This window comes from Ovis aries, chromosome 3 (assembly GCF_016772045.2).
Source record: "Ovis aries strain OAR_USU_Benz2616 breed Rambouillet chromosome 3, ARS-UI_Ramb_v3.0, whole genome shotgun sequence".
Taxonomy (NCBI): Eukaryota; Metazoa; Chordata; class Mammalia; order Artiodactyla; family Bovidae; genus Ovis; species Ovis aries.
This window is the reverse complement of record NC_056056.1, coordinates 80,607,781-80,633,450: the sequence shown is the minus strand read 5'-3', so window position 1 is coordinate 80,633,450 and position 25,670 is coordinate 80,607,781. Positions and strand designations below refer to the sequence as shown.

Sequence of the window (25,670 nt, the reverse complement as noted above, 5' to 3'; positions counted from 1 at the left end):
TGGCTGGATGAGTCTGCTGTACAGGTCCGTAGTATCTAGAACTTCCCCTGATGCAGCATTTACTACACTGTGCTCTAATTGCCTATTTACTAGTCAGTTCCCCTCTGAGTGGACCATAACCACTTTGGAGGCAGAGGTTAGTCACTGTTCATCACCAGATCTCAACATACTGCCTGGAAGATAAAACTTACTATTTGTTTGATGAATAAATGAATGCTGCTAAGTGCAATGGACGTAGGAAGGCATATTTCATTTATTGAATAAATACATATTTGTTTCCATCGTATGCTAGATGTTTCTAGGCGCTGGAAATAAAATGAAAGAACAAAGGCCCTCATAGAGCTTACATTCTACTGGGGAAAACAGACAGTAGACAAGCTGCTTAAATATAAAGCAGGATGGGGAAGAAGTTTCTTATTTCATGTAGGGTGGTTAGGGAAGACCTCCTTCATAAGGTAATATTTGAGCAAAGTCCCAAGGAAATGAGGAAATGAATTATAAATATTTGGCAAATAAGATATGCATTGGAAAAATCAGCAGCAGTACTCTTAAAATTACCCTATGAATCTCAGTTCTACTTCATGGTTAATTTCTCTTAGCTATTTTGAATAATGTCATGAGGGGTTTTTGTGAAACTTTCACTTTTATTGTAGCTATCTTTCTAGGTACTAGCAAAGCATCTCAAGGTTCTTGTTTCACAGTCCATTTTGTGAGGATTCTTGTAATGCTCAGGAAATTCCTTTGTTTCTAAAGCCTTTTGAAATCATAGACTAACCCAAACAATACCCACTATCAGTACAAATATTTTATCTTTCATTAGCAGGCATTGACAAGAACAATTAATAGGGCCATCTGAACTGGTTTAATTTCTATAAGAAGCTCAAATTTCAAGGGCAAATTCATGTCTGTGATATAACAGCCCACTTGGCAATTTTTAGTTTTTCTTTTTAGGTATGAGCTATTACATAATTAAATAAAGGAATATTCAAGAGCAGCGGTCCCCAACCTTTTTGACACCTGGAACCAGTTTCATGGAAGACAATTTTTCCATGGACCGATGGTGGGGCAGGGTGGGGATGGTTTCAGGATGATTCAAGTGCATTGCATTTATTGGGCACTTTATTTCTATTTTTATTGCATCAGCTCCACCTCAGATCATCAGGTGATAGATTCTTTGGGGTCCCCTGCTCAAGAATCTTTATAAGGCCAATAAAAGATATGAAGAGTTCCCTGATAGGGGTTAAGTAATGACAGAGTTCTCTTTTTTCAGGTAAAGGGAGGAAGTGTCTGTGTTAGTGTTGCCAAGACAACTATGTTTTATAAAGATTAGATAAGTATTTTCTGTCAATGGAAGAGTCTATACAGCGCAGGAAGTACTAAGTTTAGTGAAAACCTTAAAACAAAATCAGTTAAAAGTTTTTACACATTTTACTATTGCTGTCACACTTTTGGACAAGGTGGCTATGTTTTGGCTACTCAGTGAAATGCTCAAATGAGCAATAGGTCTCTCAAGATTACCGTATATTTGCATTAATACCACTAGTGTTTATTCAGACTTTGTATAAACAAAAAGGAAAATAGGAATTGTGAATCTAGAATCCTGGAAACCCATTTTGATAGGCAGTTTTTCTACCTGTCTTTGCTCTTATACGTTAGCATGTTGCTTTGTTTTTTCTTAAACTTGAAAACTGCTCAATCATAAAACCTATTTGTATTTAAGAAAGATAGTTTACTTAAGTATGATTTGCCTAAGAAGATAAACTGTCCTTTTTTTGATATAATTTTATTTATTTATTTATTTAGGCTCTGTTGGGTCTTCGTTGCTGCATGTGGGCTTTCTCTACTTGTGGCGAGAAGAGGCTACTCTGTAGTCTCAGTGTGTGGGCATCTCCTTGCAGGGTCTTCTCCTGTTGCCAAGCATGGACTCTAGGGCACGCAGGCTTCACTAGGTACAGCAACGGGCTCGGTAGTTGGGCTCCCAGGCTCTAGCGCACAGGCTCAACTGTCGTGGCACGCGGGCTTAGTCTTTTCTCGGCTCGTGAAATATTCCCGGACCAGGGCTCAAACCCACGTCACCTGCATTGGCAGACAGATTCTTAACCAGTAGACCGCCAGGGAAATATTTTCATAAATATCTAAAGACAAAACAACTTGCAGCAAAGTTGTAAACACACAGCAATAAGCAACAATGTTTGCTAGGAATCCAACTTTTTTCAACAGGAAAGACTTGAAAATTGATTTAAAACTATGTCAAGAAGCACTGCTGCTGCTGCTGCTGCTAAGTCACTTCAGTAGTGTCCGACTCTGTGCTAAAAGTTAGCAAAATAATTTTCTTACCTTCACTGATCTGTTCATAAGATAACTTGTTAATTTTATAGAAAAAGGATCCAAATTCTATTTTATTCCTGTGTGTGTGTTTATGTAACAATTTGCAGTAAAGAATGTATTGATATGGCTTAATTATCATCATTATATAGTCGCTCAGTTGTGTCCTACTCTTTGTGACCCCGTGGACTGTAGCCCGCCAGGCTCCTCTGTCCATGGGGATTCTCCAGGCAAGAATACTGGAGTGGGTTGCCAGTTCCTTCTCCAGGGATCTTCCCGACCCAGGGATCAAACCCGGGTCTCCCACACTGCAGGCAGATTCTTTACCATCTGAGCCACCGGGGATGTCTTAACATGTGTGTATATATATAACAGATATATAAATATATAATACCACATACATAAACAGACATATAAATATAAAAATGGATATTAATTTGAAGCCTTTAACTATAGTTTTAAAATATAATAAACTTAATATAGGGTAGATTGAAAATGTATATAGCTTAGTAAATTTGCCATCTGAATAAACTTTCCTTTTTTTTTTTCATTTTTAAAATTTTGATATTTCTTGGCTGTGCTGCACTGCTTGTAGGATCTCAGTTACCAAGCCCAAAATTGAACCCATGCCTTTGGCAGTGAAAGCATGGACTCTTAACCATCAGACTGCCAAGAAATGCTCTAACTTTCTTAATAAAAACCAAAATGTGATATACATTATTATTGTATATATATATTTGGATTTTAAAAATATTATTGTATCTAGTATAGTTAAACATTCATATTAATTTCCATATTTAACCAGAGTAACCAGATTTTCTTTTATTCAGACACAAAAGAAAACTAGGAAATTGAAAACCAAAATGTTTCTCTCCTTTCGTACTTACTTCATGTAATTCTAACAAATTTGAGAGGCAAAAATAACTAAGTCGGGCGTGTAATATCATTTAAATGTACTTACAAATTTTGTTACTCTATTGTCAATTTAAGTAATAAGGTAACAAATTTTGTTTAGTGACCAATTTTTCTGTTTCTTTTTTTAGGAACTGTCTCTGCATCCAAAGATTATTTATTAATTAACTTAGTCATTTGTCTAAGGTTTTAAAGTTAGTTAAAGATCTGGAAATCATAATTTACTTAGCACATTAAATCCTATGATTTGCAACAATAAATCCTTACGATCTGCAGCATTGTGAGAATTTGTAAAATTAAACCCTTTGAACACTCATTATCATTTCAATTAGTTGAAAACAATTTTACATATATAATTTTTTACTTAAAGCAAGTTATAGAAACAGTGGTAATTTATTTAACTTATAAAACCAATGTAGGAAATTTAAGATGTTTGAATCACAAGAAATGTGATTAAATGGTATTATTTGAACCAAACTGTTTGGCTGACATTATTTTTTTATATGGTAAACTGATTTTTAAAGATTCTATCATGACAAAAAAATCTTTCATCTTGAAGTTTAATGTTTTTCTTCCTGTCTTGTAGCTGTTATGCAGGCTAATACATAAATATACTTTTCAGTGTTAACAAAGAGAAACACAGTTTAATAACTTCTTTCTTTCCTTCAGATATTTTTGACTGCTTGCCTGGACTATCCCCCTAGAGTGAGCACATAACAACTGATCAGTTTTTTAAGTTGATTAATTTTTTAAGTTTCCCAAGAGAAGGAAAAAGAGAGGAAAAGAAAAATATGTGAGGGAGCTGGCGTCAGATAAATACAAAAACCTTTTTTTAAAAAAAGCAAATTATGTTCCTTGTGCAAGGAGAGGAAGAAAATTTAGATATAGAAAAATACATCTGATGATATACACACAAATGAGTGATATGCAGTTGATTTTGACATAACTTGAATCATTGAAAATTTTTGCCAAGGAATAAATTAGAAGTTAGATATCATTAATCTCTAAATTACCAAAAAAAAAAAAAAAAAGGAGGGGGGAGTATTTCTTAGGTGAGAAAATTTTTTTCTTTTTTAGACAGACAATCTCCTTAAGAAAATTTCTTTTTTTCGTTCTGAGGCACTTCTCAAACAAAAAACCTTGTTCATGTCCAAAGTTCCCTTGACTGGTGACTGCATTCTAAAATGTCCCTGATGAAACTGTGCCAGTGAGAAAGTCAAGTACACAAGTTTGCGATGTAAAAAGAAAACAAAAAGGTAGCAGGCGTTTAGCCTGGAAGAGGTGCAGTTTTGTACTGGGAAACCCCCCTGAGAATGGAATGCTCGTAAGGACGGTGCTTGGCTAACTGTGTCTCCAGAGCTTGGCCAAAGGCCAGCTGTAGCTAATCCAGAGCTGAACTGAGTCTCCTGATTTGCTGCTGATGAAATTAAACACAGCAGTTCTCAGGGAAACAAAGACAAGATGAGGTCCTTATAAGGTCTGTAAAGGTAACCCATGGAAAAGTTTATTCAAACTTTTCAAGCTGGTCTGTGGAGACCTTTGAACGCCTTAGTCCTTGAGACTTGCTCAAGATGAACCTCTCTCTACAAACATGAAATTGTTCTTTGAAAAAGCTAATTCTGTTCTCTCTGCAAGGAGAGGGAAGAAAGTTTAGATCCTCTCTCTGTGGGGTTTTCCTTTTACAAACAACTCTCAAAATGCTTGTCAAGCAGAAGCAGGCGTTGGCTAGAAAATAATTTCACCAAAGAACAATACAAAACTGGTTAGGTTTCAAAAAAAAAAAAATCTGAAGGGAGCTCATTCCTACGAAAACAAAATAAACCCAACATTGAGAGGCTTCAGTGAAATACTGGAGTTTAATGTAGTATGTGCAGGTAGAGAGACAGGGCTCTCAGGTGCACACAGGACTATTGGGTTGGAGGTCCTGTGCATGGTGGTAAGGGCTTCCTCTGAGTCTCAGTGGAATATCTACTTTTGTCACCTCCTTCCAGCCAGAGACCACCAGGAACACATTTGTAGGTAAAAAAGCTGGGTTTATTACTTATTGCAGCTAAGATAGACACACACTATGAGGAACCATGATGTCTCAGTAAGTGGATGTAGAGATACAAGTAAATGGGTATAAAACAAATAAGGCAAATATATGAATAAAGTGATGATAGCTAAGTCCCTATGAGTTTTTTCTATATTATTTTTATTCCTACAAATCTTATATGTTTTTAAGTAAAAACTCAGAGAGAATAATAAATCAGCTTGGGCTTCAGTTTTGTTGTTGTTTAATCACTAAGTCGTGTCTGACTCTTTTGTGACACCATGGACTGTAGCCATCAGCTCCTCTGTCCATTGGATTTTCCAGGCAAAAATACTAGATGTGAATCAAATCCACGTCTCCTGCATTGTCAGGCAGACTCTTTACCACTGAGCCACCTGGGAGGCCCACTAAAAGTTATACTAAAAGTTAAATTTAACTAGATGTCAACTAGGCCCTTTCAATCTCTTGAGATGTAGATCGGTCTGCCCAATCTCCTTTCCTTGCAGCCCAATTCCTGTATCACCCAGTTCCACTCATTCTTCCATAGGAAAAATAAGGCACATCTAGGATTTTTGTGATTTCTCTGCAGGCTGATGGTCTTATGATCACTTTGCCTCTGGGCTGCTGATTTTCTGTTTTGTTTCATAAGTATTAGATGTGAAATTTGATCCCATCTTCTTACTTAAGCATTTATAAGCCTTGCAGACACTACAGAAGATTGGGTTCCTGAGAGAAGCCACAGCATGGATCCCAGAGCAAATAACCTAAAACATAGTAGACTTCCTGTTCTCCAAAAGTCCTTGGCCACATCATCCCTTGGTATTTCTCATTGCCCCTTTACCCTACACCATACCAGCTCTCTGTCATCCTGCCATTTACCTTCATGGCCCCTCTCTTTTCTTTTCTCTCTCAGGAACAAAACCAAAATCCTCTCGTTTTCATATTAGTACTTTCCTCGACCTGACACTTTTGCCTTTATGGGCTCTTTCTTCAATGGGAAAAAACCACCAACAACACTAAAAATGATATTTTACCACTGTGCTAGTATGAAAAGAAGTATATTAATACTGGTATGTAAGAACATTTCTTTGACCACAAATTTCCTTTTTTCTCTTTGGATTTTAAAATTAAAATATCTTCATGGGCTGTTAAAGGTATTGTGGCCACTGAATTTTTGTCTATTCTGCCTAATAGATAAGCTGACCTGGAGGGAAACTAGAAAAAACAGACACCGTCTTCATGATACAAATTATGAATATGATATTACCAAAATCTGACATTGTGGTATTCATGATATGAAATTTATGAATATGAATAGCAAATATATATTTTAATTTTCAATGCTACCATACATGTAGGTGGTAAGGCAGAGACTGTCCATGCCCCACTCATATGCCAAAAGTGCAAACAACAAAAGAAAAAACTGATAAACTGGATATTGTCTAAATTAAATTTTTTTTCTTCTAGAAAGTGAGAAGACAACCCACAGAATTTATGAAAATATTTGCAAATCTATATCTGGTAAGGGACTTGTATCTAGCATATATATTTTATAATTCAATAATAAAAGAAAAATAACTCAATTGAAAAATAGGCAAAAGACTTGAACAGATATTTCTCCAAAGAAGCTATACAAATGACCAAAGAGCACATGAAAAGGTGTTCAACATCATTAGTCATTAGAGAAATGCAAATCAAAAAGACAATAAGATACTACATCAGCCACTAGGATGGCTATAATCAAAAAGACAAATAATGATAAGTGTTGATGAGAATGCAGACAGAGTGGTATTTTCATTTCACTGATGGTGGGGATGTAACATCCTGCAACCATTTTGCAAACAGACTGGCAGTTCCTTAAAGGGTTAAACTTAAATTTACCATATGATCGAGCAATTCCAGTGCCAAGAGAGAAAAAGCGTTAGTTGCTCAGTCATGTCTGACTCTTTGAGACTCCGTGGACTGTAGCCCGCCAGGCTCATCTGTCCATGGGATTTTCCAGGCAGGAATACTGGAGTGGGTTGCCATTCCATTCTCCAGGGGATCTTTCTGACCCAGTGCCAAGAGTTGCTGTAATTCTTCCAATAGAACTGAATACCTAAGTCTGCACTAAAACTTGTACACAAATATTCACAGCAGCACTATTCCTAACAACCAAAACACGGAAACAACCCAATTGTCCACCATCAGGTGAATGGATAAACAAAATGTGATATATTCTACTCAATAGAATAGGAGTTAGCTGTAAAAGGAATATATTGCTAATACATGCTATAGCATAGATAAATCTTAAAAACATTATGCTACGTGAAAAAGGCCGATCACAAAAGATAACATAGTTTATGGTTCCATTTATATGAAATGCCCAGAATAAGCAAATCTATAGGAGCAGAAAGTGGCTTAGTAGTTGCCTAGCTCTGGTGCACGGAGGGGAGGTGATGGCTAAAGGGTATTGAGTTTCCTTTGGGGTTGATGAAAATATTATAGAATTGATTATGATGATGGTGTACTGAATTGTACACTTTTAATAGGTTAATTATACAGTATGTGAATTATATCTCAATAAAGTTGTTATTTAAACATTTTCCAAAATATTATTAGGAAGTCATGAAAGTATTGAAGCAGTTATGTTCTTTCTATACTAGTCAAGAATTGGAAATAAACTAATTGTACAAAAAAAGAGAAAATGTTCCCAGTAAAATCTTAAGTGTAATAGGTAAAAAGTGTGAATTCAACATAATTTTTATAAGGGAATATCATTAAGGGAAAAGAGTGTATTACAGAATAAAGGACTGATGGTGGATGGTAGGTAATTTTAGATTTCTTTGTTATATCTTTTTATATTTTCCAAGGAAAATTAATTTGTATTTCTTTTATAATCAGGAAGCAATATAAGACAAAAATGACTATGGGGAACTATAAAAAATGTTTGTGTATTGATTTGCATATGTAACAGGGTAACAAAGCACTAAAGTTCAAAATCTTGGGCCACATGAATTTGGATAAGCAAAGGAAAAGACTTACTGAAAACAAGGATGCAAGTAATTATTTTTATCCAGCCATTAGTTCAAAATGCTGTTGCCAAGTCATATCACATTATTTCAACCCACCTCTTCAACAAGACATTGCCTCTCTCTCCTGTTCCTACATATGTGCTATGCTATGCTTAGTCACTTAGTTGTGTCTGACTCTTTGGGACCCCATGGACTGCAGCCCGCCAGGCTCCTCGGTCCATGAGGATTCTCCAGGCAAGAATACTGGAGTGGGTTGCCATGCCCTCCTTCAGAGGATCTTCCGAACCCAGGGAAGATTGCTCTCATTTTTACATTTCCCTTGCTCCATCTGTACATTCTTGCTCACCTCAACTCTTCAGACTTTCCTGCTGTGTATCTGCTACCTTTCAAACAAATGCTTCATGCAAGCTTCTGATACCCATCAAAAACTTTAGGATTGTACTTTATTCAGTTCACTTCAGCTCAGTCGCTCAGTCGTGTCCGACTTTTTGCGACTTTTTGCAGCCCCATGGACTGCAGTACACCAGGCCTCCCTGTCCATCACCAACTCCTGGAGCCTACCCAAACTCATGTCCACTGAGTCGGTGATGCCATCCAACCATCTCATCAGCGGCACTCAAATACTTCTTCAGTCACCTTGCCAGTTTTCTGAAACAGACAAAACAATTGTCATTGTTCCGAAGGAAATGATTTTACAGTTATCCCAAGGCACATAGTAATGTCCTCATAATGTGTCTTTTCTCTAGTTGTCAGTGTCAAGGGATGTTGTGGTCCATTTCCTTGTGTTTTTTGTTCCTTTTCTTCTGACTTAAGCTGTCCCTTTATGCAATGTCATTAGAGAGGGAAACGTTTAGTTATTAGCTGTAGGGAGAATCTGAACCAGAATGGCTGCCTCTGCCTGCTAGGTACTGACTCCAAGTGCAAGAAATCCTCTGTTCACATTTAATGCTTGCTTATATGGTTTGGGTCACTGTTTTCCTGTGTGACTTTTACATGTAGTCTTTTCTTTTGAACTTCATGTGTCCTGACCAAGTCATTGCTGACTACTCCTCAATCTGTTCCCACGGTCTGCACTTCTTTTCGCTTGCCTTAAAATAGTGAGAGTGAAAGTTGCTCAGTCATGTCCAACTCTTTGTGACTATACAGTCCATGGAATTCTCCAGGCCAGAATACTGGAGTGGGTAGCCGTTCCCTTCTCCAGGGGATCTTCCCAACCCAGGGATCAAAACCAGGTCTCCCCATTGCAGGTGGATTCTTTACTAGCTGAGCCACTAGGGAAGCCCAAGAATACTGGGGTGGGTAGCCTATCCCTTCTCCAAAGAATCTTCCTGATCCAGGAATCAAACCAGGGTTTCCTGCATTGCAGGCAGATTCTTTACCAGTTGAGCTACCAGGGAAACCCTTAAAATAAGTGACCCACAAAAGAACCCACCTGCCAATGCAAGAGACCTAAGAGATGCGGGTTCGATCCCTAGGTTGGGAAGATCCCCTGGATGAAGGCATGGCAACCCACTCCAGTATTCTTGCCTGGGGTATCCCATGGACAGAGTAGCCTGGAGGGCCCCAGTCCAACACAATTGAAGTGATTTAGCATGCACACATGCAAAGCTCTGCCTTAGCTCTTCTCTTTTTCCTCTGTGCACACTTGTCCTCTCTGTGGTCTTACCAGTACCCATTAAACTCTCACTTTCACCACTCTTGGCCTTGGCCTGGCTTCACCTACAAGCTGCTGCTCACACCCGTCTATGATAGAGGGAGCCCTGCTCATCCAGTGAAGTGAGATTAAAGAGATCCCACCTTCGTTCAGACCCAGAGGACTGAACAGGCACTGGAAACACACCCTGGCAGGCCATCTTCCTGCTCATCCCCTTTAGGAGGGCCAGGTTGTTTGTCTTGTCTCCCTGGTTCTAGGGACACTTTGAGGCACAGAGTTTGCTGATTTCTTGAATTGCAGGTAGACAACACGGGGCACACCCAACAGTGTATCCTAGTCAGCCAATAAGCTTGATCTTACAAGCCCTATTTTTTTCCCTTCAATCTTCTCCTTGTTTTTTGTATATTTCCCCAAGTGCTGGGGGAGAAGGCAATGGCACCCCACTCCAGTACTCTTGCCTGGAAAATCCCATGGACGGAGGAGCCTGGTAGGCTGCAGTCCATGGGGTCACGAAGAGTCGGACACGACTGAGCGACTTCACTTTCACTTTTCACTTTGATGCATTGGAGAAGGAAATGGCAACCCACTCCAGTGTTCTTGCCTGGAGAATCCCAGGGACGGGGGAGCCTGGTGGGCTGCCGTCTACGGGGTCACACAGAGTCGGACACAACTGAAGCAACTTAGCAGCAGCTTAGCCAAGCGCTGGGAATTCTACTTTCTGAAACAGAGTTTCCAGTATCTCTGTTCCAGAAGCCATCTGCTCATTCTAGTGGCATCAATATCTCCTTTCCCCTTGCATCTTTTGGATTTTATGTGCAGTTGGATTAAATAGCCAGACTCTTCTTCCCTAGTATTTACCCAGTTCCCTTATCCCTGCTTCCTTCAACCTCTCTGCTCTTACTCCTACTATGCCAAGCAGCTTTATGGTCAGCAATCATTCTGCAATTTACAAAAATCTCCCCTCTGTGCAGATTACCTTGAAATGTAAACCTAAACCTAAGCCTTTGTCCTCAACTCAGCCTAATTTTCTACTGGCTCTCCTGGCTATTTCAAGGGCAGCTCAGGTTGCACTTGGCTCATCCAAGCCAGATGTTGTTCTTCTTCCCCTAAACTAATTCTTTCTTCTCCTTGCTTCTGGACCATCATTTCCCAGTTACTCATAGCTTCCCATCCCTAAGCTCAAGTTTTCAGAACTTGAAGATTCAACTTCTTGAAAGAAATTGAGATGCAGTGGAGATGACTGTGAAGCCAGAATTCCTCTACTTAATGTCTGTACAACCTTGGGACAGTTACCTAAACTATGTGCCTCAACAGACCCATCTCTCAGACGGGACTAACAACTGTACCTATACTACACGATTGTCATGAGACTATATACACTAAAGCACTTGGAACAGCGCCCTATGCATTGTTCAGTTCAGTTCAGTTGCTCAGTCGTGTCTGACTCTTTGCCACAGATTTGTTTGCTGATTTTTATCTGTTCCACCCATGGTGCTGCCTGCATGCTCAGTCACTTCAGTTGCGTTTGGACTCTTTGTGACCCCATAGACCATAGCCCACCAGGCTCCTCTGTCCTTGGGATTTTCCCGGCAAGAATATTGGAGTGAGTTGCCATGCCCTCCTCCCAGGGATCTTCCTGACCAGGAATTGAACCCTTGTCTCCTGCACTGCAGGAAGATTCTTTACCACTGAGCTAACAGGGAAGCCCCTATTCCCCCCAAAGTTTTTAATTCCCACCGTGGCCTCCATTTCATTCTCCCGCCGTGAGCACCCTACTTCAGATCTTCATTGAACTGTTCTCTTAGCTTCTGAATCATTTCCCCCTCTGGCTATTCTCTCTAGCACACTAGATAGAGTTCCTCAAGTACAACTTCAGTCACCTACTACTTTTATCCGTCATCAGCACTCCCCAGCTGTCATCACTTCTCACCAGGATAATGGAAATACATTGAATCCACTCTTGCTCTTTTCTTCTTGTTTTAGATTTTTTTTTGATGTGAACCATTTTTAAAGCCTTTATTAAATTTGCTGCGGTATTGTTTCTGTTTTATATTTTGGTCTTTTGGCCCCGAGGCATGTGGGATCTTAGCTCTCCAACCAGGGAGCGAACCTGCACCTTCTGCATTAGCAGGCGAAGTCCTAACCACTGGCCCGCCAGGGAAGTCCTCACTCTTGCTCTTTTCTAATCTGCTCTGTAATATGCCACATCTGATCTTATCACATCGTTGTTTTCAAAACTTGAGTGGATTCTCAGGGCTCTTGGAATAATGTCATAGCCTTACTACTCAAAGCATGTCCCTGGAGCTTATTAGAAATACACAGTCTTGGTTCCAAGCCCAGGCTTACTAGTCTGAACATGGATTTTTAAAAGATCCCCATTGAATTTGGAGCAGCCCTGTTAATTCCAGGGCCCAGTCTAGCCCTCTTTCTTTCTGCAGCCTCCTCCTGCTCTATGCATCCCCTTGCTCCCTGTGTGCCATTGTCCCCCTGCCTCACTGGTCTTCATTCAGTCCTTCCTGTATCTCAGTTTCCTCCTCTCAGACCCCAGGGCCTGGCACCTATAGCTCCCACGAGTTAGGGTGCTCTTCTCACGATCTCTTTGTTTTTGCCTGGCTTCAGACCTCAACTCAACTTTTATTTTATCAAAGAAGGACTTCCTGACTTCCAGATCCTCTTGTTCTTCAGTTGCATTGCACCTTGTGCTATTTCTTCAACACCCTTAATGCAGTTTGTAATTATGTATTTATTTGTGTGAATACCTGATGAATATGTGTCTCTCCCCTTAGAACACAATTCCATGAAGATAGAAAACATTCCTGTTTTGCTCCTGGTCATCTGGTACGTTACAAATACTTGATAAAATATATATTTCTGCAATCTTTATTCATTCACTTAATGAATATTTACTGTGTACCTGGTGCATACATGCTAGATGCTGGGTATATGTTTAAGAGGGAACCCAGATAGTTTCTCTCATGGCACTTGCAGTCTATTGCTGCTGCTGCTAAGTCGCTTCAGTGTGTCTGACCCTGTGCGACCCCATAGACAGCAGCCCACCAGGCTCCTCAATCCCTGGGATTCTCTAGGCAAGAATACTGCAGTGGGTTGCCATTTCCTTCTCCATCCAGTCTGCTGCTGCTGAGTCGGGTCAGTCGTGTCCGACTCTGTGGGATCCCAGGACGGCAGCCCACCAGGCTCCACCGTCCCTGGGAGTCTCCAGCCAAGAACACTGGAATGGGTTGCCATTTCCTTCTCCAGTGCATGAAAGTGAAAAGTGAAAGTGAAGTCGCTCAGTCGTGTCCGACTCTGTGCGACCCCAACGGCAGCCCACCAGGCTCTCCCGTCCATGGGATTTTCCAGGCAACAGTACATGCAGTCCAGCAGGGGGAAAACAGAAAATCAAATAATCACAAACAAACATAATATTACAAGTAAGGTAAATACTATGAGACAAAGGTATGTAGTACCATGAATACTCATAAGGACTGATCAGAGATATTCTCCAACTGCTGCTACTAAAATGAAAACGTAAAATTCAGCATGTATTTTTTTTAAAGAACAGCTCTATTGCAATAAAATTCACATAACATACAATTCACTCATTTAAACTGTACCCATCAATGGTCTCCAGTATATTCACAGAGTTGCACAATCATTACCACAAGTTTTAGAATGTTTTCATTATCCGAAAAGAAACCCCTCTCTCCTTGGCCTTCACTCCCATCCTTCCCAGCCCCTCATAACCACTAATCTACATTCTGTCTCTATAAAAATTTGCCTATTCTGCACATTTCATGCAAATGAGATCACACAAAACATGTATTTTTTTGTGACTGGCTTCTTTCACTTGGCATAATGTTTTCAAGGTTTATCCATATTGTAGCATTTAAAGGTACTTCTTTTCTTTTTATCGCTAAATAATATTCCATTGTTCCATGTATTTTTCTTAGCACACCGGAAACAGGATGCTGTGTTCTCTACAAACAAATTCAGTTTGTCACGTTTCTGGAAGAAAGTGACGGTAAGTAAATGTTGGCTGAGCCTTCCAAAGGTGGCAGCCGTGTTTAGAAAGCTTCTTTTCATGAGTGACTTTATTCACTCAGCTCTCTTAGTCTATTTAGTATTCTGACTCACAAGCGGAAATGATTCTATTTTGGCATTCTTTCTTCTCCTGATCTTAGCTCTTTGGTCTCTACTGACTTGCTGTGTTAAATTTTGCAAGTTACTTAAACTTTGTTTATTTAACTCCTGTGTGCTCTATAAAATAAGCCCAATCCAGCCTGCTTGTTTGCCAAAGCTGTTTGGAGACAATTTTTTCATATGATGTGCTTCATCAGCTCCCACAGAAGGCAAAAGGAATTTAGTGTGTGGGGGTAGTCTGGGACCCAGTCCAAAATTAGTGCTCATCTGGAAGAAATATGGAAGCCTGATGCTCACTTGCTGGCCTTTTAGTCTTACTCCTTTATTGCCTCCCCTCAATACAGCTTTGTAAATCTTTATCTGTTTTGTGCTTCTTCTACATAAGGTGAGATAAGTTGAAGGAAGAGAAAAGAAAAAAAAATTGTAGTGGAAAAAAAGCTTCCTTGCACTTCCTATTGGCCAACTGTGAACCAATGAGTTAGGTGTCTGACCTAGCTTTGTAACCTGAAGAAGGATTACCCACAATATTCAGAATTCCCTTTTTTTGTTGTTGTTAACCCTGAGATTGGTCTTTCCAGACCCCATCTTGGAATGTAAAATCCAGTTACATTAAAATGATCAGTCACTCAGGCTCCGTGCTAGGTGCCAAGGAGGATACAAAAAGAAAGAAAACAAATCCCTGGTTTCAGAGAGCGCACAGCCTAATGGAGAGATCAGGATTGGGCTTCCCAGGTGGTGCAGTGATAAAAAATACTCCTGCCAGTGCAGGAAATGTGGGTTTGATCCCTGGGTCAGAAAGATCCTCTGGAGTAGGAAATGGCAACCACTCCAGTATTCTTGCCTGGAAAATTCTATGGAAATGAGCCTGTCGGACTACAGTCCACAGGGTTGCAAAGAGTCGGACGCGACTGAGCATGTACACACACATGCAAGGAACTGTACCGAGGCAGAATGAGCTAAGTAGCAAGAAGAGTAAAAACCTAAATGCTCAGGGAGCAGAAACAAGAGATTACTGCTAGGTGGGGTGACAAGCGTGCTTACATGCAGATTGTCTGAGCTGGGTCTTAAGAGGATAGATGGACCATTTAAATGTGGACATAGGAAATAGTAGGTAAATGTTGCAAATGGACTTCCTTGGGGTGGGGAAGTGCATAGCGTCAGTCTCAGGTGAAGGGCAGCTGTGAAGAATAAACCGGACAAAAGTAGGATGGAGGCCATGAACACTAGACTAAGGGATCTGTTTTTGATAATTTAAGCAAAAGGAAGCCAAGGAAGGTCTTTGTCAGAGTGTACATCAAAACAGGACAGTTAACCTGACAAGAGGGTGAAGGATTGATTGGTAAGAGGACTCGCTTCAGGCAGGTAGACCAAACAAGAAGGAGCTGAGTCAGGGCAGAGCGAATGGAAAAGAGGTGAGCCCTACAACAGACTGTGAGCTCTGAGTGTGGCAAAGGCCAGAGATAGAAACTCCTGGACAGAACTCTCTGCTGGGATTAGGGACCAGGAGGGGTCAAAGTCCTGGCCACACCTCCTGGTGACGTCATACGGCCTCCTGAGGCATCTGATTGGCTTCCACGGCCGCCAGTCCCTGGAGGAGGCGGCATCCCGCCCTTCTCTCCCGCCTGCTCCGAGTTTGGTATTAGGAGGGTGTACGCTGAGAACCCCAGGAACCCCGCACCAGACGTGACCGGGACTACGGACGGTGTTGCCGGGACCCGCGCGGAGGTAGGCACATGAGACAGGCCCTGAGCCGAAAGGCGACCCCAGAGATTCTGGTGCCCGGGGATGCCCGGGGGTCCCCGGCCTCTTTACAGCGCGCAGTCCCCGGTGGGCACGTCGCACGGAGGATGGGGGCGGCGGGAGGATCTGGCGGGCCGGGACCCAAGGGCTGGAGCGAGCTGGTAGCGGACTCAACTCTGCATCCCCCGCCGCAGCCCCCGCACTCCGCGTTGCTGCCCTTGCTGCCGCCAGAACGGCTCTCGCGTGGGAGCGGTGGTCGGCGGCTCCTCGCCCCCTGGTCTCCCGTGACATTTTGTTTGAAAACGTGGGGCCCAGGTTTGTGGCGCCGCGCGGTTGGTCAGGGGGCGGACGAGGCTGCGGCGCGTCCGCTGCCGAGTAGCCCACGCAGTTAGAGATGCTGCGACTCGGCCTCCGCTTCTTGGGAGCCCCACTGCAACCTCGGGGGTGAAACTTCTCAAAACTTTAAAGAACCTTTTTCTAAACCTTGAGTTGCCAAAATGTCAGAGAGCCCTTCGGTAACCTGCCGTGAAACTGAACTGTCTCTGAAGTTTTTCCCCAACTTTTTAAAAGATGGGAAGTTTGAGCCGTAGATTTTGACGTGCGAAATGCCGTGGAAAGTTGAAACATTTACGCTAGAAAAGCTTTAGTGCTATGCTACCTGCAGGTCACTGCTTTCTTTGTTAAAATGCCAGTCGCAAGCCTAGACCACACAGCTGTGTGTATCCCCAAGAAGCTATGGAGTGACCAGCACGGGTTCTCAGCAATGCTACCAAAGGGCCGGCTTTGCCCAAGTGGTGCTGGCTGGCTGGTGGTCGGGAGGTTCCTTAAACAAGGCAAGCCTCAGTGCGGTCAAGAAGGACATCTTTTCTGCTTTAGGAATGGTTCCCCCCCCCCCCGCCGCCCCCTTCCCCCACCCCTCCCGCAGCACTACCAATACACACAGACACCCACACTTACCTGGCCAAGTTAATCTGTACCTTAAAAGGAGAGAATTAAAGGATATGAGTGGGTACCCTGAGCTTCATCAGGGTAAGCCTAAGTAGATGAATTCTTTCTTTTTCTTTCCCTCTAGGGATTTGTAAGAGAAACAGGAAGTCAAAGATTCGGAGAAGAGAGCATTCATTCCACAACTGTAAACAGTTCATTTTTTGTCAGTAAATGTTTCCAAAAGTCATTGGGGGTATTTGGAAAACAAAGACTTTTTCCTGTCCGCTGCTGTGAGGATAGATTACTTTTAAATTCGAAATCTAAAAATTATATTTATTTAGCAGGTAGTTATGGCTCTCAAGGGGATTCCCTGGTGGCTCAGACGGTAAAGCGTCTGCCCGCAATGGGGGAGACCCGGGTTCGATCCCTGGGTTGGGAAGATCCCCTGGAGAAGGAAATACAATCCACTTCAGTACTCTTGCCTAGAAAATTCCATGGATGGAGGAGCCTGGTGGGTTACAGTCCATGGGGTCGCAAAGGGTTGGAAACGACTCAGTGACTTCACTTTCTTCTTTCTTTCTTTCTATGGCTCTCAAAGCTATGTATATTGTTAGACTATATAAAATCAGTAGTAATGGGAAAAGATGGTGACCATTGTTCAAAATTAGAATCTTTAGAAAGCTGGTGCATTAACACAGCAGTTCAGTTCAGTCGCTCAGTCGTGTCTGACTCTTTGCGACCCCATGAATCGCAGCGCGCCAGGCCTCCCTGTCCATCACCAACTCCCGGAGTTCACTCAGACTCACGTCCATGGAGTCAGTAATGCCATCCAGCCATCTCATCCTCTGTCGTCCCCTTCTCCTCCTGCCCCCAATCCCTCCCAGCATCAAAGTCTTTTCCAGTGAGTCAACTCTTCACATGAGGTGGCCAAAGTACTGGAGTTTCAGCTTTAGTATCATTCCTTCCAAAGAAATCCCAGGGTTGATCTCCTTCAGAATGGACTGGTTGGATCTCCTTGCAGTCCAAGGGACTCTCAAGAGTCTTCTCCAACACCACAGTTCAAAAGCATCAATTCTTCGTGCTCAGCCTTCTTCACAGTCCAACTCTCACATCCATGCATGACTACTGGAAAAACCATAGGCTTGACTAGACGGACCTTAGTCAGCAAAGTAATGTCTCTGCTTTTGAATATGCTATCTAGGTTGATCATAACTTTTCTTCCAAGGAGTAAGCGTCTTTTAATTTATAGTAATTGAAATTACGGGATGAAACAAGGAAATCAGGTGTCTAGATCTCAGGACCATTAGCCAACCTTTAGCCAGCCATAGGCCATTAGCCAACCAATCTGTAGTTTTGAATTTTTAAAATATGACCCTATTAATAAGGAATGCAGATATTAAATACCAATAATATTCCTAACATTTTGCTACTTCACTGTGAAAGTATGTAATTACATAACTAAAGAAATGAATAGATGTGTTTAACAGAATTTATTCAATGTGTCATTTTCATAGTGCAGTACTCTTGGTGAAATATATGTCTGCTACTTGTCATATTTGAGATTAACATATTTGAGATTGAGTTAATGGTGGAATTCTTGGCAGGGATAACCACAAACAATAGATTATTAATATACATCCGCTTAAACTGTTCTTTTTATTTATTCATTTGTAAATATATACTCTTTTTAATTGAGGTGTAATTTAAAAACCATAAAAGTTACTTTTTTAAAGTGTACAGTGCAGTGGTTTTTGGTGTATTCACAAGGTCGTGCAATCAACAGCACTGTGTAATTCTAGAATATTTTCATCACTCCACAAAGAAGCTCCCAACCCATTACTAGTTGATCACCATTGCCCTCTTTTCATAGCCCTTGGCGACCACTAAGCTAACATTCTGTGTCTTGAGATTTGCCTATTATACGAATAGAAGCATACAGTATGTCGGTTTTTGTGTCTGGCTTCTTTCACTTGGCACTTAAGGTAATGTTTTCAAAGTTCATCCATTGTTGTAACATGTATTGGTGCTTTATGCCTTCTTCTGTGGCTGAGTAAGATTCCATTCGGAGAAGGCAATGGCACTCCACTCCAGTACTCTTGCCTGGAAAACCCCTGGACGGAGGAGCCTGGGAGGCTGCAGTCCATGGGGTCGCTGAGGGTCAGACACGACTGAGCGACTTCACTTTCACTTTTCACTTTCATGCATTGGAGAAGGAAATGGCAACCCACTCCAGTACTCTTGCCTGGAGAATCCCAGGGACGGGGGAGCCTGGTGGGCTGCCGTCTATGGGGTCGCACAGAGTCGGACACGACTGAAGTGACTTAGAGCAAGATTCCATTGTGTGGATATACCACATTTTCTTTATCCATTCATCTGATGATGGGCACTTGGTTTGTTTCTACTTTCTGACTGTGTGAGTAATGTTGCTATTAACATTTGTGTACAAGTTTTGATGTGGACTTCTGTATTCAGTTCTCTTGGGTATATACTTAACATTGGAGTTACTGAGTCATATAGTGACTTTATGTTAAAATTTTTGAGGAACTGTTATTTTCCGAAGCAGTTGTACTATTTTTGCATTCTCAACCGCAGTATATAGGAGTTCCAGTTTCTCTGCATCCTTACTGACACATGTTATTACATGTCTTTTTTATTGTAACTGTTCTATACTTGGTATACAGTGGGATGTCACTGTGATTTTGATTTGCATTTTCCCTTATATTAATACTTATGATGTTAAATACCTTTTTATGTGCTTATTGTCCATTTGAATATCTTCTTTAAAAAATGTCTCTTCAGATACTTTGCTACTTTTTAATTGTGCTTTTTATTGTTGAGTTGTAAGAGTCCTTTTTATTTTCTGGATACAAGTCCTTTATAGATAATGTGATTAGTAAATATTTCTTCCCACTATGTGGGTTATCTTTTTACCTTCTTTTTTTTAAATAAGAAATTGTTTTTATTTATTTTTGGCTGCTCTGGGTCTTCATTGCTGCATGCAGTCTTTCTCTAATTGCAGCAAGTGGGGGCTACAATCTAGTTGCAGGGGCTTCTCATTGCCATGGTTTCTTGTTGCAGACCAGGATCCAGGCTTGAGCTCACTAGTTGCAGCTTAATGGGCTTAGTTGCCTTGTGGCATGACCAGGATGCCACCAGGGATCAAAGCCATGTCCCCTGCATTGCACAGTGGATTCCTAACCACTGGACCACTAGGGAAACCCTCGCTTTCTTGATGGTGTTCTTTGAAGCACAAAAATATTTAATTTTAGGTTAAATTTATCTATTTTTTTTTATTACTTATGCTTTAAATGTTATATTAGGAAACTGTTGTCTATTCAAGATCACAATGACTTATAACTATTTTTTCTACTAGTTTAGAGCCTAAGGTCTTACATGTAGGTCTTTGATCCATTTGGGGTTAATTTTTGTGTACGGTATGAGGTGGGGAACCAAATTTATTCTTTCACATGTGGATATCCAATTGCCTGGTACAATTTATTTAAAAAGAACTTTTCATTCCACCTTGTCAAAAATCAGTTCACTCTACATGTGAGGGTTTGTTTATTTGTGTATTTTAAAAAGTGGATTGAATTGCTCCCTTCCCCTCAAAGAAGAAATGTTGCAGTCCTAACCCACAGTATCTCAGAATGTGATCTTATTTGGAAGTATGGTTGTTATAGATATGTTTTATAAATAAAATAGAGTTGATGTACACTATCATGTTAATTTCGGTATACTACATAATGATTTCTTGTTTGCATACTTTATGAAATGATCCTCATAAGTCTAGCAACCATCTATTCCCGTACAAAGTTAGTACACTGACCATATTCCTTATGCTATATATTACATCCCTGTGACTTATTTGGTAAAGTGAAAGTTGCTCAGTCGTGTCCCCATGAACTATACAGTCCATGGAATTCTCCAGGCCCAAATACTGGAGTGGGTAGCTGTTCCCTTCTCCAGGCGATCTTCCCAACCCAGAGATCAAACACAGGTCTGCCATATTCTTTACTAGCTGAGCCACCAGGGAAGCCCAAGAATACTGGGGTGGGTTCAGTCAGTTTAGTTCAGTTGCTCAGTCGTGTCTGACTCTTTGCGACCCTATGGATTGCAGCACGCCAGGCCTCCCTGTCTATCACCAATTCCCGGAGTTTACCCAAACTCATGTCCATTGAGTTGGTCATGCCATCCAACCATCTCATCCTCTGTCGTCCCCTTCTTTTCCCACCTCCAATCTTTCCCAGTATCAGGGTCTTTTCAAATGAATCAGCTCTTCGCATCAGGTGGCCAAAGTATTGGAGTTTCAGCTACAGCATCAGTCCTTCCAATGAACACTCAGGACTGATCTTCTTTAGGATGGACTGGTTGGATCTCCTTGCAGTCCAAGGGACTCTCAAGAGTCTTCTCCAACACCACAGTTCAAAAGCATCAATTCTTCGGTACTCAGCTTTCTTTATAGTCCAACTCTCACATCCATACCTGACTACTGGAAAAGCCATAGCCTTGACTAGATGGACCTTTGTTGGCAAAGTAATGTCTCTGCTTTTTAATATGCTGTCTACACTTAGCAGCAGCAGCAGCAGCAGCAGGTTGGTCATAACTTTCCTTCCAAGGAGTAAGCGTCTTTTAATTTCATGGCTGCAGTCACCATCTGCAGTGATTTTTGAGCCCCCCCAAAATAAAGTCTGCCACTCTTTCAACTGTTTCCCCATCTATTTGCCATGAAGCAGTGGGACTGGATGACATGATCTTAGTTTTCTGAATGTTGAGCTTTAAGCCAGTTTTTTCACTCTCCTCTTTCACTTTCATCAAGAGGCTCTTTAGTTCTTCATTTTCTGCCATAAGGGTGGTGTCATCTGCACCCACTGGTGTGGGTAGCCTATCCCTTCTCCAGTGGATCTTCCCGACCCAGGAATCAAACCAGGGCCTCCCACATTGCAGGCGGATTCTTTACCAGCTAAGCTACCAGGGAAGCCCTTATTTGTTATATAGCTGATATAAGAGGTTTGTGCCACTTGATCCCCTTCACCTATTCTTGCCCCTGTCCTTATTTCTATATTTCTGTACTCATAATTTTATTCTGTTGATCTGTCTATCCATCTATCTATGTATCTATCTTTATGCTAGTACCACACAGTCTTAATTACTCTAGCTTCACAGTAATTTTTGAAATTGTGTGAGTCTTTAAGATTGTTTTGAGTATTCTGAATTTCTGTATGCATTACAGGATCAGCTTATCAGTTTCTGCAAAATATGCAGTTAAAATTTTGATAGTGATTGTATTGAATGTGCATATCCATTTGTAGGTATTGCCATCCATCCGAAGACTTCCATTTCTTTAGGTCTTCTTTAATTTCTTTCAGCAATTTTTTTTTTTTAGTTTTCAGAGTGCAAATCTTGTACTTCTTTTGTTAACATTTACTCCTAAATATTTAATTATTTCTGATGCTGATGTAAGCAGAATATAGTCTTGATTTCATTGCTGGATTTTTCCTTGCAAGTGTATAGGAAAACAATTAATTTTCATATAGTGATCTGGTTTCCTAAAACTTTTGTCATCTCAAATAGTTCTAATGGCTTTTTTCTTTTTTTTTTTTTATGGATTCCTTGGAAGTTTCTGTGTATAAGACCATGACATCTTAAAATAGAGATCGTTTTAGTTTTTCCTTTCCAATCTGTGTGTTTCCTATTTTATTTTCTTGTACTGACCAGACCCTCCAGTGTGACACATTAGAAGTGGAGAAAGCAAAAAGCCTTATGTTGTTTCTGACCTTACGCGGATCAGTCATTTACAATTAAGTGTGGTGTTAGCTGTGGGCTTTCATAGACACTTCTATATCAGGTTGAGAACGTTAACTTCTATTGCTATTAATAGTTTGTTGAATGTTTTTAATCATAAAATAATGTTGAATTCTGTCAAGTGCTTTTCTCTGTGTCTGTTGAAATGATCATATGGTTTTTGTCTTTAATTCAATTCATATGGTTCATTACACTGATTTCCACTTGTTGAAAAATGCTTGTTATTTTTAAAGATGTAGAAATTTATAGTGGAACTAAACAGGTTATTTTAAGTGTAGAGCAAAAATTAATCAGTATGAAATACTCTTCTTGTTACTTAAGACATAGACGCTTCCCTATATTTCTGTGCGGTGATAAGAATGGTTCAAGACTTAAGCATTTCATTTTACATCTGCTTTCTATTTTTAAGATTTCATCTGTATTTTCTTCTTTGTCCAGTCTAAAGCTAAAGAGGAAAGAAATGAAGTAGCAGTAGAATTGAGAAAGAGTTTGTGTGCGTTGACAGTAAATGCAATTGTGAATAATGAAAAAGGTCATTAACATGGTTAATATCCTTAGGGAAAACTCTAAAACAATGGGATGGGGCTTTTAGAAAAAATAAAGAAATGAGGAGAATGATTACTTGCTCTACAGGAAGATTCCCTTTACATTATGGCTAGAATTCAGTAGCATCTGAAAGCTTTGAGATGACCAGGGGACTCTTAATGAAGTTGTAGCCTTTGTAGAACAACTTTGCTTATATTTACTTCTAAATTACTGAGTGGTAATATAAATATTAATATGAAAGCTAATCTAAGCACAAAACAATATTTATGCTAGGAAAACAATCATTTGCAGGTTTCAAAAACTGTTATAGGTTTAAGAAGGGGTTATATTGCACGAAATATTGGGAAAATCAACTTGGTTAATTTGTGAAGCAGACATGTTTTTGTAAAACAAAAGAACAGAATAATATGCTTCAACTGCAGTTCTGTCCTGGGATTCTGAGTTTTGCTGTCATGTATAGTCCATGACTGAAGCGACTTAACACAGACACATACTCCATGACTAGGGCTTGGCGTCTCCAGAAGAGCCATTCTGAATGCACATTTTGTCAGTTCATAACGAGGGCAATTCAGAAATACATTATAAAGCCATTTACGAAAATGACTTGATGAAACAGTAACATTTAAAACTACATTTTCAACACCCAGATCTAGAAACAATTGTGTTTCCAAAATCGAGCAGTAGTTTTTTGCACTTTAGAATTGCAAAATCTGTGCCCCTGCTTCTTGGCTTCCCCCTCACTGTGATTCTCCCTGGGATTAACCTCCTCCAAAAAAAGGTTACTATCATGGAATACCCTGATTCCAGATTTATTTAATGTAGGTGGTTCCAAATTTCATATTTATATGTTTTCTCTTCTTACACCAAATAAAAATTATCTAGACTTGTGCAGGGTCATAATACTTTGCCCAGTTAAATATGCCAAGGTGTTTTTATTTTGAAAGATAACCTGGACAACTTTATGGTGGAGGTAAGTAATAATTATAATACAAATCTAAGCCATAATTAAAACACTGATATGAAGTTTCTTTAGGTTATTTGTATGCAGGAGACATAAGAGATGCTGGTTCAGTCCTTGAGTCGGGAAGATTCCCTGGAGAAGGGAGTGGCAACCCACTCCAGTATTCTTGCCTGGAGAATCCCATGGACAGAGGAGCCTGCTAGGCTGTAGTCCACGGGGTCGCAAAGAGTCAGACACTACTGAAGTGACTTAGCACACACACACACACACACACACACACACACACACACACAATACTACCAATGGAAGCAAAACTAATAATTTTGTAAATTTAATGTGGTAAAATTATGAACTGACAGACTTTTAAAAATCTTACCTGTTAAGTGGAGCTAAAATAATGACAGTACTCTGTGTGATACTATTATGGTGTCCAAAGTGATGTTAAGAACAGCAATATTTAATTTGTTCCTTACCTGTCTGTGAGAAGAATGGTTCGTTATTGCTGAATTCCCTCTTTTTCTTTCTAGATTGCTGAGACATGGAAAGGTTAAGTTACACAGAAAGTTTAAATAACCCAGTTGGGCCTCCTTCCCTGGCCTCGTCTCTCCTAAGTTCTTTCCATGAGTAGTCACCGGGTTCTGGAATTTATCTTAGGATTCAAAACTTGCCTTTAGATATCATTAGATGGTGGCTAGAATGTGTGCGTTGAATGATTTAAGGAGTTATCCTGAATGCTAATTGATAGTATGCTGTTTGAATGCTTTCTTTCCTAGAATAATTATGGCAGAGCTTTCTGAGACAGAAGGGCCAGTAGATTGGAAAGAACGTTGTGTAGCCCTGGAGTCCCAGCTCATGAAATTTAGAGTTCAAGCAAGCAAGATACGAGAGCTCTTAGCAGAGAAGGTAAGCTTTTCTCCCTCACCTTTGTTAGTAAAACATCAGTTCTTTGGGGCCCATTTCATTTATATTAAGTAATCTCAGTACTTTAGGAGGTAAACATTTAAAAAGTAATGAATATTATTTAATTTTTTGTCAGGGACCTGACGCTCTATTGGGCATATTCTTTTGCTAGTTTTAGAATGGATTGGACATTAAGACAAAAAACACTTCTTTGCAAATACTGGTGGACTATGTAATAATTGTATGTATTTGATGAATGTAGAATTAATTCATGCTAGAAAGAACAGCTATAATTTATTTGATTTTAGTGTGGTGTGATAGCATTTTGATCTACTAAATGTTTAGACAAATTATCTTTAAAGTGATTATTGTTCATTCCCTGTGTAAGGTAAAATACAGTAAAACATTGTATATGGAAGTATATACCTATTTAGGAATTTGTGTTGACAAACAATGTATCACTAAACTATAGAATTGAATTAATATAATTCTGTGCTTCTCTTAATAGTTCTAACCATGTAATTAAAATTTCATTTATGTCATAGAATTTTTTAATATATGTATATAAAACCAATATTCATTGGTTTATTCATTCAACAAATATTCATTGCAATGTGTTTGTGCCAGACACTGTCCTTAATGCTACAGTTACAAATCTGTGAATAAGACAATGCATGTTGCTATTTCCAGGGAGCTTGGATTCTAGCCCTGCTGTGT

The 25,670-nt window shown here is 40.2% G+C and overlaps 1 protein-coding gene and 1 long non-coding RNA gene across 6 annotated transcripts in view; one reads left to right on the top strand and one right to left on the bottom strand.

Moving 5' to 3' along the window:
- Positions 1–248: 248 nt before the first annotated feature.
- LOC121819060 (uncharacterized) lies at positions 249–16,896 on the bottom strand. Its single transcript, XR_006059213.1, has 3 exons — positions 16,775–16,896; positions 8,845–8,931; positions 249–2,076 (listed from the first exon to the last, which is right to left on the bottom strand). It is a non-coding gene; the product is annotated as an uncharacterized LOC121819060 (long non-coding RNA).
- PLEKHH2 (pleckstrin homology, MyTH4 and FERM domain containing H2) overlaps positions 15,707–25,670 on the top strand; it is a 100,802-nt gene continuing 90,838 nt past the window's right edge. For 3 of the 5 annotated variants that reach the window (XM_004005992.4, XM_060412222.1, XM_060412223.1), the window contains exons 1-2: positions 15,707–15,802; positions 24,827–24,956. In XM_004005992.4, coding sequence (XP_004006041.3) covers positions 24,834–24,956 — 123 coding nt within the window. In that variant the 5' untranslated portion in view covers positions 15,707–15,802; positions 24,827–24,833. Of the gene's footprint in view, positions 15,803–16,889; positions 16,968–24,826; positions 24,957–25,670 lie in introns of all 5 variants that reach the window. The other 2 variants (XM_042246240.1, XM_012172698.4) reach the window with 2 other exon arrangements.